This window comes from Homalodisca vitripennis, unplaced genomic scaffold (genome assembly GCF_021130785.1).
Source record: "Homalodisca vitripennis isolate AUS2020 unplaced genomic scaffold, UT_GWSS_2.1 ScUCBcl_2489;HRSCAF=7313, whole genome shotgun sequence".
Taxonomy (NCBI): domain Eukaryota; kingdom Metazoa; phylum Arthropoda; class Insecta; order Hemiptera; family Cicadellidae; genus Homalodisca; species Homalodisca vitripennis.
In genome coordinates, this window is record NW_025778618.1 from 51639 (window position 1) to 69402 (window position 17764).

The following is a 17764-nucleotide window of genomic DNA, read 5'->3' on the forward strand; positions in this document are numbered from 1 at the left end:
AGTCGAAAATTTGATAAAAAAACCACTTTTATTTATTTCATTCAAACAGAAAATCACTTATTTTTTACTAAAAGACTGTAAAATATACACAATGTTCACATTTTTATGCTTATTAAGAAAATATATAGTTACACATACTTTTGTTTAATTAAAATACAAAATAATGACTAAAGACAAAACGGAAAACAGGGAAGTAGTATCTACAGTACTGTCTTCAAAATTAATTCTTTTCCGTTCTACCTTTTTATCCCTCCAAAAAAGTGCTGAAGCTTGTGGTAGCATGTAGGATGAAATTAACTAGACGGCAATTCACAATTCATTTTCAATCACAACAGACGACTAGAACCGTATAAAACTAAAACCAGACATCCAAACAGCTGGTCTCAAACAACAGCTGCAGAGCTTGCGTTACGCTTAGTCGTCAGCTCTTAGTGGTCAGTAAAGGAATATATTTTTATATATATCAAAGTAAATGGAATATATTACTAGAAAGCGTGGAATCTCTCTATTAAAATGATAAAAATCAGAATTATGATGTAATTAGTTGATGTGTAACAAGTCGGAGATTATGACTCAACCAGTTCAAAAGAGTGTAAAATATATCGTAAATTACGACTTTAGTAGTTCCAAGGTTAAGAATATTGATGTAACCTATGTCTGAATGTAACTAACCTTAATTTTAGAACACATATTTAAATGATTTATAAAGTTTTATATTCTATCTTTAATATCACTTAATATCACAAACTCATTGAAAATTCAACGTGTACCGTCTAATAACAACACAAACATTAGTAGCTCAGGAGAGGAGATGAGAAGAGGTTAAGACCCACTGTACAAATAAACAATCATTTATGGCGATTTCCACTGATTTCATAATGATTAAAAATAAAACACAAAAATACATATGATAGTCTTGAAGTTATCTTTTGTATGGCGGCGGGGCGTTCTGATTTTGACTTAGGGCTAGGAAAGCGAGATGTCCTTTAGGGCATTTGTTTGCATAGTGACCTTTGCATCCACACTGAAAAAAGAAAAACCAATATTAAAAAACATTGTTAGATGTATGTAATAATTCTAGTAACTACTTTAAAATTAACTAACATGAATAAGTATTTTTGTGAACACTGTCCAAACATCAAAATGTTCATTAAGTAGAGAATATTCGGAATAATCTTTGTTTCTCACATAAAACTAAAAAAAACCACAAACGGGGAAAAAATACTACTTTACGTCACCAGTAAAAAAGGCATTCGCTCCCTCAGAGATAGTAAAAAAGATTAATGGGCACAGAAGTGTTACAGCTGAATTAAAAACCCTAAAAATACAAATCATTACTTTGGTATTTGTACATTAATTTTGTACAATATACTGCTTGTTCATTTAATTTAAGTTGAACCATTAAAAAATATTTCCAGGTGGCCATTCATAAAATTATATCCTGTATATAATGGACAGACTACTTTACATACACCATAATAGAACATGCTTCGTAGGAAACCCTTCGCTATGTGAAACTAGACAAAAATAATTAATGATATTGTACTAGATTCTTCATTATTAATGTTAAATTACCATCAATCTGAAATACACATTATCAGACAGATCATCAATGACAGTAAGCCTGTTCACTGGTCCTGACTGTGAAACACATTTTTTACTATGGACTAGGAGCAGGATTCTAAATACTTTCACTGTTCCAACAACATTTCTGCTAAATACATGTGCCATATATTTTTATGATCCCTTTTGCCCCATAAAGAATATCGGAGGATGATGTCAAAGTTTTAAAACTTTTTAAACCTAATTCAAGAAGGCCCTATTCAGAATATACTTTTATTTTATTTGAAAAAATACTTCAACATGGATTATATTATGGTTTACGGATACGGCTTTTGCAGTATGAACAACACAAATCGTGGACTACAAAATATTTTTCTGGTTAATTTTTACTGAACAGTAATAGAGCAAAACAATATAATTTAATATTGACAGGATTTTCTTAATCCTAAGTTGTATAAGAATTATCAAAATATATGATAGTTGTGAAAACTAATACAGAAGTACTTTGCAGAAAACTCATATATAGGAAAATGCAAATAAAGATACATACAACTACAGTGAAGCCATAACAAAACCAATAATAGCAATATTGAGGAACAGCAAGAATTAGTTTGCATTGTATGTAAAACAGCTGATAAAAGTAAAAGAAGATAAAACACATCAAAGATAATATAAAAAGACACAAGCACACTAAGAAAGCAGCGATAGTTGTATGTACAAAAAACAATTTTTGTTAACAATGAACTGAATTTATTGAATAATGAAACTGGTTTTATTGAATTTTTCTGGTTTATTGAGAATTCTCAATAAATTATATTTATTCATCACATAGTACATTTCTGCAGTGGTTGAAAAATTACATACACCTCCTGGTAACATTTTTACTATTAAAGACAATTTTTTTTTTGTAAGTTTCTTGGATTCAATGGGCTAATTTATTAAGAGCAGTTTTAACATTTTCCTCCCTAAGGGGCTGGGGATGGATGTAACTGAAGAATTTCAAATTACAATCATTATCTTAAAACTCCTTATTTTGAATGTCTTGGTGAGACGAGAAAGTTAACATTATGAAAAAAAGGTGGTTTAGAAAAAGAGAAGTGACTGAAAAATAACGTTTTAGTATTAAAGAAAATATTTTATTTTCATTTGCAGCGCTATTTTTGGGCAACCAAATCTTCACTCACTCAAGGTTCCAGACTAGCAATAAGTTGTAATAAAAATACTTATACAGCAGAAGTCCGATTAAACAAGCTAAATGGATCTGGGACTACCTCATATATGGAAAAAACTTGGGTAAAACAGATTGCGGTAAAATGTTCCAACATTCAATATGGGTTGATAAAAATGGTTAGTTTATATGTAATAAAGTACTGTATTACTGTCCCTAAGATAGAATACCAGTTAAAAATAAAATTACAATCTGCAAATAGGTCTTAATCCATTCCTGCATTAAGCTCTTGTCTCTTTTCTTTGTAACAACGATGAAGAAACATTACCTAATGGGCTGTGCTCACTTCATGCTGTTCGATGTACGCTAAGATTTTCAAACCCTCACAAAGAAAAATTTCAGAACAATCCTTAATGTATCTTTTTCTTCTTAATTTTGAGATGGCTAAACATATTGTCACATCCTTATTTGTCCTTATGTGGAAGGATCATTGCCTTCATATGTTGCTTATTAATTCACTGATGTCTGAATGTGATAGGACACTGACCAATAATCAAAGGGATTTTTATGGAAGGTTTTTTGTTTTCTTGAAATACTATTTTGATTGTATTACATATAAAAAATATGAATAAAGACTATTGACTATGTACTACAGACCAAAAGAATTAAAAAACCCACTCAGTACATTCTTTCTGAGCAAGCATTTTTCTACTTTCAATGCAAAGTTAAAAACATTAAGATTTTTAAACGCCCTTTGTGTTTTTGGTTTGCGGATAAGTAAATGTTTCAGTTTAAATGATCCTGTAACATGCAAGGATTGTGATCCTCTCCTTACTTTTTTATAGTCTGCTGCTGTTTGTTCCTGTCTTGATGTAAATGATTATTAAGAAGGCAACTTTCAGTGATTTTATCCAGTCTTGTTACAATTTAAAATTCAAAAAGATTTCAAACCATTAAAACAAACTCTCCCAGTTTCAAATAAAAACTAAACCTTATAGTATGGTCTGCAGATGGGGTTTCACCCTTGGTGTGAGAATTCCCAGACAAAATACTTTGTTTTCCATTTATTTATCCAGCTATCACAGCTGTAAAAAATTCCTTGCCATCTTTAAATCTTTCATGAAAATTTAAACCTCTGTATAAAGCATTGGTCTAGTAGTCAGACTTACATGTCATTGGAAAAAAAAAACCAAAGAATTAGTGTCTGACATCAGCTCATATATGCTTTTCGTCTGTTTCTTGCTTAGCCACTATCATCAGCACTTTCACTTAGATCAGTACCGACAATTTAATATTACTTATTTTATTTTCCAGTTCTTACCCACTTCCTCAGCACCTAACTCAGCTGTAACAGCCCTTATACTCTCCCCATTGTTTTAGTTCAATTGATTTAAACTTTGCTTCTAAAGAAACAACATTTTACATTTACCAACTCATATTTAATAAATATTATTGTAAATAATAATGGTTACAGGTATGAAACAACATTAACAATACACACTTAAAACACTGTAAGACCATTTGTATCTGCAAACTGCTGACTAAAGTGAAACGTGACTATGATATGGTAGCAACCAATAGATGCTAATCTACAATCTACCGATCGTTCTAATCCTGTACCATTTTTGCTCAACCTAAACCATAGCAGTAGAGTCATGCAAATGGGTGTTGTTTTTATATATATATATATATATATATATATAAAACAACACCAGCCAGGCCAGGGGCTTGGATAGTTGACTATTCTACTGTACAGTATTTATTCTCAAGCTGCTTGAAAAATAGTAAAAAATCATATAACAATTTAAATTTTTACATTTACATAAGAAAATTAGCGAAATATAATCACATAATATCAACGTTTGCTTATAAAAATATTTGAGATTTATAAAACTATTTGGTAAAAACTTTCAAGAGACAGTACTTTCAAATATGTTTTAATTGTACTGTAATTTTATGAACTATTTCAAACATGTAAAAAGTAAATCAATAAATCAGGTCTATGCTATCAAACTACACAAAACGTTTCTTCCAGTACTTTGAATGTATGGATTATAAAACATGTCATCACAAATACCTAAATTATATGTAATAATATCAACAAATAAACTGGCTATCTCCTATTCCAATAATTAACTAAACAGTAATGTAATATAGACAGAAATTTTGTAAACTGTTTATGACACCACAATTACAGAACATTACCTTAAAGCATGTGACTTCTTCCAGAGGTTTCAATGTAGGTTTGACAGCAACAACAATTTCCTTGCCATCTTCTCCTGTCTTGGTGATCAATTGAGTTGTTTTAGTCTAAAGGACAAATAAATGGTTGGATAGATTAATAACTTCAGGACACCAGGTCAAACTATATAACTGTCAAAAAATTCTCCATATTCTAATTTTTAAGGAAACAAATTAAGCATATGACAAATAACTTAAATAAAATCCAGAATGAAAAATCGGCAGTTAACATTTTAAAAAGTTGTTTAGGTATATAAGAATTTCTAACTTTTTAAAGTGAAGAATATTTGTGATATCACTCGGGTGGAAATATCAGAGAATGTCCAGTAGGACCCCCATCATTGGAGTTGTGCAAAAATGCATTTTGGAAAAAAAAGAAGTAAAATAGGTGTCCAATTGGTTTAAATACTTTTTCTTAATAAGTAATATTTTTTAGAATAAAACATGCATAATAAAATCAATTTTTCGACACGTTAAAATTAAATGTTAAAATTTATAATGTTGTATTTATAAAAAGTAACCATCAGCAGTCTTTTTGTTAGTTTTTCTATTATTAATTTAAACCAAATTCTCAGAAAAAAATCACAATTAGAGAGATTTTTACATACCAAAGGCGAAGAAAATATACATAAACCTAGCTTTTACATCAATAGTCCAGAACCTAGTAAATGCTACAATGTGATTAGATGGATGAATGCATATTGTACTTTGGTTGTCAATGATTTAACAATGGTATCAAAAAGAACTAAAAACTAAGCACCTGATTTTAGATTTGGTAACTGTGTTTCTTTATTCATAATTTAAGTTGCTCATGCTTTAGTGCTGTGGCACTCTTATTAGTTTTTAAATGGATTCTAATTTAAACGCATTCAGAAGGCCTTTTTACGTTGTGTCTGTCTTGAACTACAAATCAACATCCTTACAATTTTACTTCTTCGCTACAAAATGAACATACCGGTTGTTTAGCTTCTGCGTCCTTCATCTCCTGTGGCATCTTATGACAGTAGATGGCCTTGTGTCCTGACTCTCCACAGAAGTGACAGACAATCACCACCTTCTTGCCTTCCTTCTGCATGACATCTGTTGCCGGCAGCTCAAACCTTGGACTGCACAAAATACACTTGCATATCAGCATAAGACTAATATAAATTGGAAATGACTTTAATGGTATTAGCACTGTACGTTATTCAAGCAAAAAACAAAAACAAAATTAAATAACAGAATATAGTTTTCAAATAACTTTTTTTATTAAAGCCCTTAAATTTAAGAGTGTAAATATTTCAGTACAATTCAACAAAACAAAATGCTACAAATTTATTTAAATTTCTTTATTTTATCAACTTATACAACACTATATTTATCTATAACATCAAAAAGCAATGCTTAAAAACAAATCTGTGTTCTAATTGGAATTAAAAACTTCAAGCTTGTAACGACTGGAACATTAAAAACTTGCTACACTAAAAGGTCTAAAACACTCCAACCTACCATTTTACAATAATTTTGCTTTAAGTTATAAACTTTTTAATATTTTAATGATAAATTTCATGTGTGTTAAGTACCCAACATTTTTAACTATCATAGAAAAAATAAACTCCTACACATTTAGGAACAAAACTGAATTAAACTAAATTATGATATTGTGGTATTGTGATGATGAATCATACTCACTGCATATATTTACAATCAGGTCCATCTGTGCAAAATCCAGCAAGATAGTTCATGCACAGCACCCTCCGCACATGCCGGTGTCGGCAGTTGGGTCCATGGCGGCAGAAACCCTCGGTCATACCATGGACAGTCTTTGATCTTGCTTTCGGGGTCGATGTGAAGGAATGGACACTCCTTGTTGTGACAAGCATCTTAACATAATGAGTATAATAATAAGAAAACTTGTTAGGCAAAAAGGATGTATTCAGTGATAATAAACCAAGTTTTACTATATCTTAACTACGTTTGCTCATGCTTAATTTTTTATTTACCTTCAACAGGAAATCTTTACAAAGAAATTCTCTGTTTATTTTGACTAACTGTGTTTCAGAATATAACACTTTAAATTATCTGCAAGTAAAACTGTATCGATAAAAACAATTCAAAGTACCCTACAGTTTGCTGTAAAGTTTAAACTATATGGGAAGTCGTGCGTGAGCAAATTGATGCATGTACTTTTTTTAAGCATGTAAATTACGATGCTATTACAGAAGTTTTTCATGTTGCTTCTGGTTCAATACTGTGTCATTAAGTGTGTTAAGTTAGATAAAATTAAATATAGAATTTGAAATATTTTACCCAAAAAGGTGATGGCCATGAAGTTGATTAATATAATACAAAAAATGGATCAGTTCCATCAAAATAAATGATAGATAATAGCAAAATTAAAAATCACACCACTAGTCTTAGACATTTAAGGTAAAAATTCATAACTACTTACTGAATCTGGAATAGAAGTAACACTCAGGCATTTTTTGTCATGTCGTATTCATGGAGAAATTCACAAAGATCTCCTTTCTTACAGAGCCCTCTGAGCCAATGTTTACACACGATAGTTCGATCTCCTTTGACATGTCGCAGAGGGCAAGCTGTTCCTTTGATACAAGTTCCTTTGGGGAAAAATTCACACACTCCAGCAATTGATTCTAAAAACAAAAGAAAATTAAATACATTCATATTGTATTAAAAACAGTTTAAGTTATTAAACTTAGGCTAGGCTACAAAATTCTTCAAAATACGAATTTAAAATACCATGTATCAAGAGGTGTACTACTTTAGTTATGACAGTCCTGGATTGGCTACAAGTGTTCTAAAAGTTTTTAAAATCTGGGACATGTAAATACTCATTAACAAATAATTAATCATTTTTTAGGTTTTTAAATTAGGTTGAAGATAGTTTAAGTAATGAACTCAAATATTTATTCATCAGTGATGTAATAGCTGAGTTTCTTAGTGCCAACTATTGAATAAAAAAAATTAGTTGAAAATATTTAATGACTCTTATACCTGAGGCAGTCTCTCAATGACAACAGCATAGTCACTTAAATTTGATGCGATAGGCTAGGTGTGCATATCACAGCTGGATAGCATGTAATGTCATGTTTACGTACTCACAATAGCCTACCTACTAGAGACCACCATGGCAATCTCTTCATAGTAACAATTTGATGCCATTGGTGTGCATATCACAGGACAGCATGTAATGTCTTATTTATGTACTCACAGCAGACCACCTATAGATTCTCTTGAGGACAACATTTTCATTTGAATTAAATGTGATGGACATCACAGGATGATCGATAGTAATAGTGGATGATAGTGGATGGGTGGTAGTTGGCTTTACTGTACAGCCAACTCTAGAGAAATGACGGTAATTCTAAGCAATATATGGGTCAACCTCGATTTTTCTCATATTACAATATAATGTTCCAATAGTCAATTAGAAAAGGAAATGACTAGAATTTCTTGCCGGAAAGCAGTTATAGGGAGCAGGCAACCGCCAGACGGTCATATATTGCTTAGAGTTACCTATTAGTGATCAGGGGCACTGACGTGATCTGGGCTTCAAATTTGGAACTACTCGAGTTAATTTTTTTTCTAAAAGAGCAAGCAGCGCGAAGCGCTGCGCAGCGGGCAGGCATCGTGCGTGATCCTTTTTTGTATTAAAAATTTCTGATACATTGTTATTACATATTACAATATAATGTAGGTAATGTATGTAAAACAATTTTAAACACATAATTACATGCTGGAAAGCAAAGTAAACCAATATAATCCGCCCAATACAAAATCTCCGTAAAAATCTGGTAAAGGAATCTGTGTCATTCCTTTGGCCTGAATCAATTCAGTATAGACGAAGATCACGCACGATGCTTGCCCGCTGCGCAGCGCTTCGCGCTGCTTGCTCTTTTGGAAAAAAAAAAAAACTAACTCGAGTAGTTCCAAATTTGAAGCCCAGATCACGTCAGTGCCCCTGATCACTAATAGGTAATTCTCGCGGTTGCCTGCTCCCTATAACTGCTTTCCAGCAAGAAATTCTAGTCATTTCCTTTTCTAATTGACTATTGGAACATTATATTGTAATATGAGTTGCCTGCTCCCTATAACTGCTTTCCGGCAAGAAATTCTAGTCATTTCCTTTTCTAATTGACTATTGGAACTTATATTGTGACTATTGGAACATTATATTGTAATATGAGAAAAATCGAGGTTGACCCATATATTGCTTAGAATTACCGAAATGACTTCTGACAAGGTGAATTAAATATAATGTAAATCTGCAATAAAATTTCCTGTTCCAGTTGAGAATGACAAAAGAGCCATCGAGGGCAAACTTCTTAATATTACAACATTAACATTTTTTTCGCAACAGGCCTACGTCTAAACTTTTGTTAGGCCTACACCTAGGCTAGTATTTGGGGGTGCAGATAATAAATAATACACTGGATGGGGTACAATAAGCGGACCTGGTTTTTTATATTATTGATACTGACAAATGATATTACTTAATTATAACTGTCGATATAACAAATCGATACTTTTGAACAATGACTAACGTGCATCGACTATAAACACTTTTTCGTATAATATAAGTATTTTATTTTATAGATTATAACAGACAGTCGAAAGCTCGTGGAGGACTTGAAATAAAAGTTAAAAAGTGATCAGCCGACCTGCTTGCAGATCATCTCTGTGAGTATTTATGCACAAGAGAAGTACGATTTTCTAGATAGGCCTAATATGCTTTAACCACTTCTCGAAAAGTTAATCATTGTTACACATGAGAAAACATATAAATAATTACACATATTTCGTATCTCCTGTTATGAATGTTTTTATGTTGTTGTCATAACATTATTATATTTGAGTTTTTACTATTTCCAGTTCTAATAGTTCGTTTGATCGTTACAGCTCATTTATTAATTATAACATTATCACTATGTGCATTACATTAGTTATTTTAATTTAAAATAGGATTGTGAATATGGGTAAAGATATGATTTATAAACGCATATTCGATAAATGAATATTAAGTATCGATGATTATACTAACTGATATAAAAAACTCGGTCCGTTTATCGTACTCTACCCATAAGCTTTTCAATATTTTGTTGTTCTGTTTGTGTAAGTTACTGTGTGTACATCAGTGTTATCTGTGGACATAGCCTATTTTTTTATCCGTGTTCTGAGAATGCTTAAAAAGTAAGAAACTTTACAATAGTGACACAGTCTGAGGGTTTCTAAGAATTAAATAGATCTAACAAAATTGCATGTTAAATTTAAAATTAATAGCCTAGGTTAGTTTTCAATATTTACTGATTGTTATTTACCATTAAATTATGAATGTAGTCTTATCTAACTAAGAATATTATAGTAGCTAACTCACTGTCCATTCCAGGAAAAGGTAGAGGCAATGCTCCATGTTGTTCTTCTAAGGCTATTTCAATGTTAAACTTCATATTTTCCACACTTGCTACGATAAATTCCATTTTGAATGGATTAACCTAGGAGTTTTTTTTAAAATAAGATATTATTTATACAAATATGTTTGTAATTGATTTCAGTTTTACATTGATTATTAGTAAATTGTAACAAATCTAGACTGCTATATTTATTATAGCCTAGCCTAATATACTAAAAGTTGTGAACTAAAAACAATTATAACATAACCATAAGAATCAACCATTAGTAAACAGCAGGAGCAGACATAAACATTGAATGGAAATGGACTGTACCCGGTCGTCCCGGTGTACCAGTATCCAGTACTCCAGTAGACCACTGGGCCAGTGGATTGAACTGAATTTATATGTATATAAATGCAGCTTTGGTTTACACCATGCTATTTCGCTGTTTTTTTTCTTGTGATTATTTTTTAAAATTAATTAGCTCTTTTCACAAGTTATTGTTAATGTGGTTTATAATAAAACAATCTGTATTATTATTTACGTTTTAAAATTTGGGTTAATATTAAATCTACCAACTGCAAAAACTGCTTCATTGATAAATATGAGTATAATTATCGACCAAACACGGTAAGAATAATCCGTTTAATGTTTAACTTTGAAATTGAAATTCTTCATACCTTAAACATTCGAGACTATTTTTCTCTTTTACTCTATTATTCGTGATCAGACCTTCTAGAATTTTGATATATTACTTTACCATATTTCATCGTGATTAATGTTAGTTGCCGTAAACGCAATAAGGAGCTTTAGAGATCGGATCCTGTGGAAGTTTAATACCATACCTAATAGATACTAATTGAGGAGCATTTTTCGTTCCATATCAGCAGATTGAGACAATAGTCTTTCATATTATTGTTATTTAAACATATAAAGTTTAATTCTTCCTGTATTAGTAATCACTATTCTGTCTATATTTATTGACAAAAACAGCAAAAAAATACAATTGCTCAGAAAAATGCTCCTCTCAAAATGGTCTATAGACACATCTGTCGAGTGGTAAAAGTTCAATGTTTGCCTAAATTCTTTGTGTTAGTCGAACAAATAATGCATGTACGTTTATGTTATTTGTTTGTTTATAACAGAGTAGGAGTTATAATCCAGGAGCTCAGAGCCAATTTGCATTATATACGTACACTGGGGTTTCTTGAAATCGCTAGAGACGTTTACCCCAAGAAAGAAATCGATAGTCAGCCGCTCTAGCTCGGTAAATGTCCAAACGAAAGGACATCGAAAGGGTTACAAATATAAAACGACAACTCTTCCTCAGATCATATCTTTCCTATCTTGACACCCTTAAAACCAACTGTCAGACGTGAATAAATGTTAAAGCAGCGTCAGAAAACACATATAGAAAACTGCAACCTTGCGTCTTTTAATTTCTTTATCTGTTTGTCTGGCGTTATTTATGTGTCTGACGGGCGGTATTAAGTGTTACAGAACAAGAAAAAACATATTTGTTACAAGTTATCATTATATATTGTTAACTCAATTAGTACCCTCTCATTTCGACCTTTAGCTAAATGTGTGACTAAAAATCGATTTCTTTCTTTAAAAAAAGTAATGGTCCTCTATCGATTTCAAGAAAACCCTGGTTGTGTGCTTATATAATGCAAATTTGATCTCGGCTCCATTATATAAGGATGTTTATATAAAACTAAAGGTTGTTATACTGTCTTCGTGCAGGGGCCGATTAGGCTAGCCTATCCCGAATAATGCTATGGTTGAAGAAACACGCGATGGTGGTAGGAATAGAATATTTAACTTTTTATTCCTTTCGTCCTGTTACTGGTGGACCACTATAGAAAACTTCTAAGTGCAAAATTTGATTAATGATATATTATTCTAATTTACAGTCTCATCATTGCGAACGCTCCAAATGTTTCTATTGTTTATTTTACTTTTAAGAAGGTTTCGTCAGATTTGGGTTGTGTTAGGACGTCTTTATGCTCCGTTCGTTAAAAACATTTCCTAACTTAAGAATTCACTAACTCTAGTATCACAGAGAAACAGACCTATGTAATCCTTTATCTATGGTAATAGTGAACAGGTTTACAATGAGGTAAATACTAGCCCAATGCTGAAACGTTACACAATGCTTCATTTGTAATTTATACTTCAAAACTAAATATTTGAAATGAAATATTTGTTTACTTTCAATGTGTCTGACGAATAATTAAATAAACGTATTAGTTGTGATTAATAGTGATTCAGACGAACATTATGTTAACTCAAGTGCTTAAATTTCAATAAATAATGAAATGAATAATGAAATGTGGCGTAGGGCTATAATGTTTTACAATATTACATTTGGGCAGGCCATATAGTTAAAAGATCTATATGGGCAGAAGTCTAATAGAGAAACTTTGAGAAAGAAAAAGAACAGTATACTTATTTTTTTATTAAAATAGTACTCTTATTATAGTACACATATAAGAAAACGTAATTGATTAATAAATTATATTTGTTACGTCTACTGTATTACAATACAGACTGTATTGTATAGTATGCAAGCTCACTATGGAAACTGCGGCTACCTGGGATAGCCCCCAGTTTCCAGAATTTACCTCAAATGCGTCAATTCATAGATATTGTATTATTTGTTTGAAGTTTGCTTTTGACGATGGAAGGATTGAGAAGGGAACAAGATTTTCCACACATTCAGTGATTCACAAAACCCGATAATGATATTTTTGAATCTCTGAACGATGGCAAATATCCAGAAAACATCCTGTTTCCTTCAAAGTGTATTGGTTCTACAAAACCTTATAATTATTCTACTAACTGGCTTACAGTAACTTAATGAAACCTAGTCAAGCATAGGGCAGTCAGTAAACGAAAAAGTGATTCTGTAATCCTCGTATTAATAACATGGAGTACGCCACACCATAATTATGTCGCGGAACAGGCTTCACTGTGGGTGCATGCTCATTTCATTATGCTACATGTCTTACTATGTCACATGTTACAACGTAATGTGATTGTACTCAGACTTTTCACAAATTTATTTATTCTGCAATTTCTTGTTAACATACTTGCTACCCATAAGACTAATGTAAATATGTTTGCTAACGCACAGCCAATCCCACTGGATGGCATGTACCATAATCGAACTCACTAATTCGGTGTTGCCTATCTAGAAATTAAGTCAGTTCTCGAAACATCGTGGTGAGAGACAGACAGATAGAGACAGAAATGACAATTTTCAGCCCCAAGAGTGATAGGCTTTGCAGACATTCAGCAAAATTACTTATAAGACAATCCATAATTGGTTGTAGGCTTAAATGATGTATGTATATTGATTGAGCTATAACATAAGTTTCAAATGTCATTCCATTTCTACTACATAATACTGGGTTAAGAAAACACCAGAGTTTCCACATGCAAACTCACAACAGTACATCAATATCCCAATGCAGTAAGACTGGTTGAATGTAAATATTCCAGTTAGCTTCATCGCCCCAGTAACACAGATTGTGGTGACACTACAGTGTGTATTATTGCCACTACCGCAGTACAATACAAATGGAGCACAGTGCGCAAGGAATTTATAACGATTCATGGTGGGAGGGGGTAGAATCCGTACAATTTTTAACCATTTGTTAGTTCGGCAGACTTATATTAAAGAGTCGATACTGCTATCAAATACTTTAGAAGCTCAGGGGGTCGGTCCCCGCCATAAGTCTATTTGAAATGACCGTCTATTTAATAGCGTGGTGGCGAGACATGACGGGGCCCGGCCGAATATCTTTTCTGGGACCCGCCAAAGCTGAGTACGGCCCTGGCCCTGATGAAAAATTGTATTGTGTATAGTAAATTGAAGCTAGATAGGCACTTGACCGATAGAACGAGATGGCAATGGAAGTGGTTTGAAGAGTTCCAAGCTTGACACAAAACACCACAGCACGGTTGCCTGAGCGGACTAATGTTTTTACTAAGGTGGCACTACTGTATATGTATGGATACACTATTTTTTTCATCTCATTTAAGCCTCAGCGTCTTAGCTATGCCGGCTTCGATGTGCACTGGTTTTTTTTTATATTATTAAAGTACATGATTGCACCTCCTCGGGATTTGAAAGATACACTGTTATAGCTGAGGAATTCGAAACATTAAAAAAAAATCTCATTTAAGCCTCAGCGTCAGCTATGCCGGCTTCAAAGTGCGCTGGTTTTTTATTAAAGTACAAAGGTACATGGGCAGGTCCCCCAGGATTTGAACCCGTGATCTCTCGGTTAGAGAGGCGAGACTATAACCATTAATCTACGGAGGAGAACAACTCGAAACATACATTACCTGATTTATTCCACATCTGATTTGATTATTCCATTAACTGTTTATTCATAGGTGATCAGCTGTTTTGTCAAATATTCATAACTGTGTGTACACATATAGAAGAAAATTAAAATCTTCCGTAGAACATAAAAAATCGATGTTTTTTTGCATACAAATTTGAATGCAATAAGCCAACCTATTGTGCTTGGAGATTTATTTATGTACTTTTTAGGATGGGAATAAGAAGATGAGTGAATTTAAAATGTGGGTGAAGATATATTTGCCCAATCGTGTAAGCTTTCAGTTATGTTGGTCTGATGATGATTTCTTTAAAGACGGAAGGCCTCACAGAAATAAAATTTAATTATTACTGCAGTGTTTGTTTTTAAATCATGTGAGGCCTACTTGAAAAAAATGTAAAAAATTGTAAATAATGGAAAGATACGTAATGGAGAGACGGTCTTTGCAAACGTAGTGATGTTTTGGATTGCAATAATTAGAATTATTTTAAGTTATTATATATTTTTTAAATCTAAGGAGTTTTTAAGTAATTTGACACAAATATTAAAATCCTCAAAATGAAGTAAAAAATAATGAAGTAAGCAGAATAATTAAAGCAGGAAGCAATATTTTTAATTTACTATTTTACCAACCATTGAATAGTTAAAGGAGTTTTTTTTAGTTTATTTGATTTTTAATGCTATTTCCTTATATTCTCTTGAACAGCTGTCGATTATCCATGTATGGGATGTAGAAAAGGTGCAACCACGTATCACAAATAAATGCGTTAGATCAGTGGTTCTCAACCTTTTCAACGCTGCGACCCCCTTTTTAGGTTGAGAATTTTGGCGACCCCCTTCTTGTAACATCGTAAAGTAAGCCTTTTGTATGCAAAAAGACAGCAATAATGTTTTAAAAAACATAAAAAAAACACTATTCAAAACTATATAAAAACGTTAGTGAGCACTAATTTCTTAATAATTTAATAAACGATTCGGTAATAAATGTAACGAAAGTAGTTTTAATCATTTCCAATTCTTCAATATCAAAGCAGTCAAAGACTGTGCGCAGTGTATTTACAGAACTGACGCGTGGTGTATTTAAAGCCGCGGAGGCAGCCTGACATGGAGCTGCGCGCGCAGCCATCGCACGGCGCAATTCGTCCTCCGGACAAGCCACTGTGCCAGTGGAGTGTGCCAGTCGACTGCCTGACGTCTTGAGAAATAGTGCGTACTTTGATCTTCAAATTGAACACTCAAGTTTTAGTATTAATAATGGATAAGTTTTTAAAAAGAGAAGCTTCATGTAGCAAAAGTAGTTCCGAAGTCTCAAAACTAAAATGCCGAAAGTATGATAATGCATGTCTACAGTTTGGTTTTACTGAACTTGAAAAACAAACCTCAGTGTGTTATTTGTAGTGAAGTTTTATCAGTTTGAAAGCATGCAACCTTCAAAAATGAAGCGTCATATTGAAACTAAGCATTCTGCGCTGAAAAACAAACCAGTCGAGTTTTTCCAGAGAAAACTGCTGTCCCTTCGCAGTCAACAGGTAAATATTAAAAGTCATAATCATGTTAGCAAAAATGCCCGCAAAGCTTCGTACGAGGTAGCGCTAAAGATTGCTAAAGTGGGGAAGCCACACATACCATTGCTGAGAAATTAATTCTTTCCTGCCGTAATCGATATGGTTTCAAATATGTTTAATCCTCAAAGAAGCTGACAAGCTAAAAAAAAATCCCCACTATCAAATGACACTGTGTCACGACGAATATCAGACATGGTGAAAGATGTTCAGAACCAGCTAAAGATGCAAATAAAAGAAAGCACGATTTTTTTTTTTCGATTCAATGCGACGAATCAACTGACATTGCTAACTGTGCTTCAGTCTTTGTGTTTTTATTAGGTATGATTGCAGTCACTCTATTAAGGAAAATGTATTATTTTGCAAATCTTTGCCAGACCATGCCACAGGTGAAAGTCTTTTTTAAATTGTTCATTAGGCAACTGAACCATTTGAAATTTATTGGAACAAAATGTGTGTTTCAATTTGTAGTGATGGTGCAAGAGCCCTTTCGGGTAAAAACAGCGGATTGATTGCCAGGTTGAAAACGTTAATGCCAAATGCAAACTTGGGTGCATTGTTTTTTACATAGACAAGCTTTGGCAGCTAAAGGAATGCCGGATGACTTGCGTCAAGTTTTGGCTGAGGCTATCAAAGTTGTTCACTACGTCAAGGAGTCGACCATTGCAGAGTAAATTACTTGAAAACTTGTGTGAAGAGGTAGGAGCCCTGCACAAAACATTTGCTATTCCAAACCGAAGTGAGATGGCTGTCCCGGGGTAACGTGTTTGAGTAGGCTGTTTTCATGTTGAGATCAGAAATGTTGCTTTTTTTAATGGACAGTAAACATAAACTTTCCCATTTTATTTTTCAGCGGTGAAAAATGGTTAATAAAGCTTGCTTACTTAGCTGATATTTTTTCTCATCTCAACATTTTGAACTCATCGCTACAAGGACCAGAAACAACTATTTTGTAAGCTCAAGACCGAGTAAATGCATTTGTAAAGAAGACTTACTCTTTGGAATACAAAAATAAAAGATGAAGACTTTGAAAATTTCCAACTTACACAAGAATTCAAGGAGTATGTCTCAAGTATTGGTGACACATCCATTGACAACATCATCTCTCTCATTACTCATATCATCACACCTTGAAGCCTTGATAAAGCAGTTGAATGATTATATTCCTGTTAAAGATACAAGTGGATCTGTGTGGATAACAAAACCATTTTCCGAAAAAGCTGTTCAAAAAGCTGAATTGAATGCTGGCCCTCCACGATGAACTGATAGATATATCAAGTGATCAGTCATTGAAAACTAACTTTTGACGATGTTTGTCCCGAGAAGTTTTGGCTAAGTATAAGAAGGAACACCCAGAATTAACCAAAGTAGCATTGAAGATTTTGATACCTTTTTCTACTTCTTACAATTGTGAAAAAGGATTTTCCACAATGGTGAATTTAAAAACCAAATCAAGAAATCGTTTGCCACTGGAAAATGATA

At 32.8% G+C, this 17764-nt stretch overlaps 1 protein-coding gene across 1 annotated transcript; it reads right to left on the minus strand.

The window, feature by feature from the left end:
• Positions 1-833: 833 nt before the first annotated feature.
• LOC124372083 (cleavage and polyadenylation specificity factor subunit 4-like) lies at positions 834-10694 on the minus strand. The gene is given in 8 exon segments (XM_046830449.1): positions 834-1024; positions 4937-5041; positions 5928-6078; positions 6644-6753; positions 6755-6834; positions 7404-7437; positions 7439-7608; positions 10350-10694. Coding segments are annotated over 8 exon segments (855 nt in total). The 5' UTR covers positions 10453-10694; the 3' UTR covers positions 834-922.
• Positions 10695-17764: the final 7070 nt, after the last annotated feature.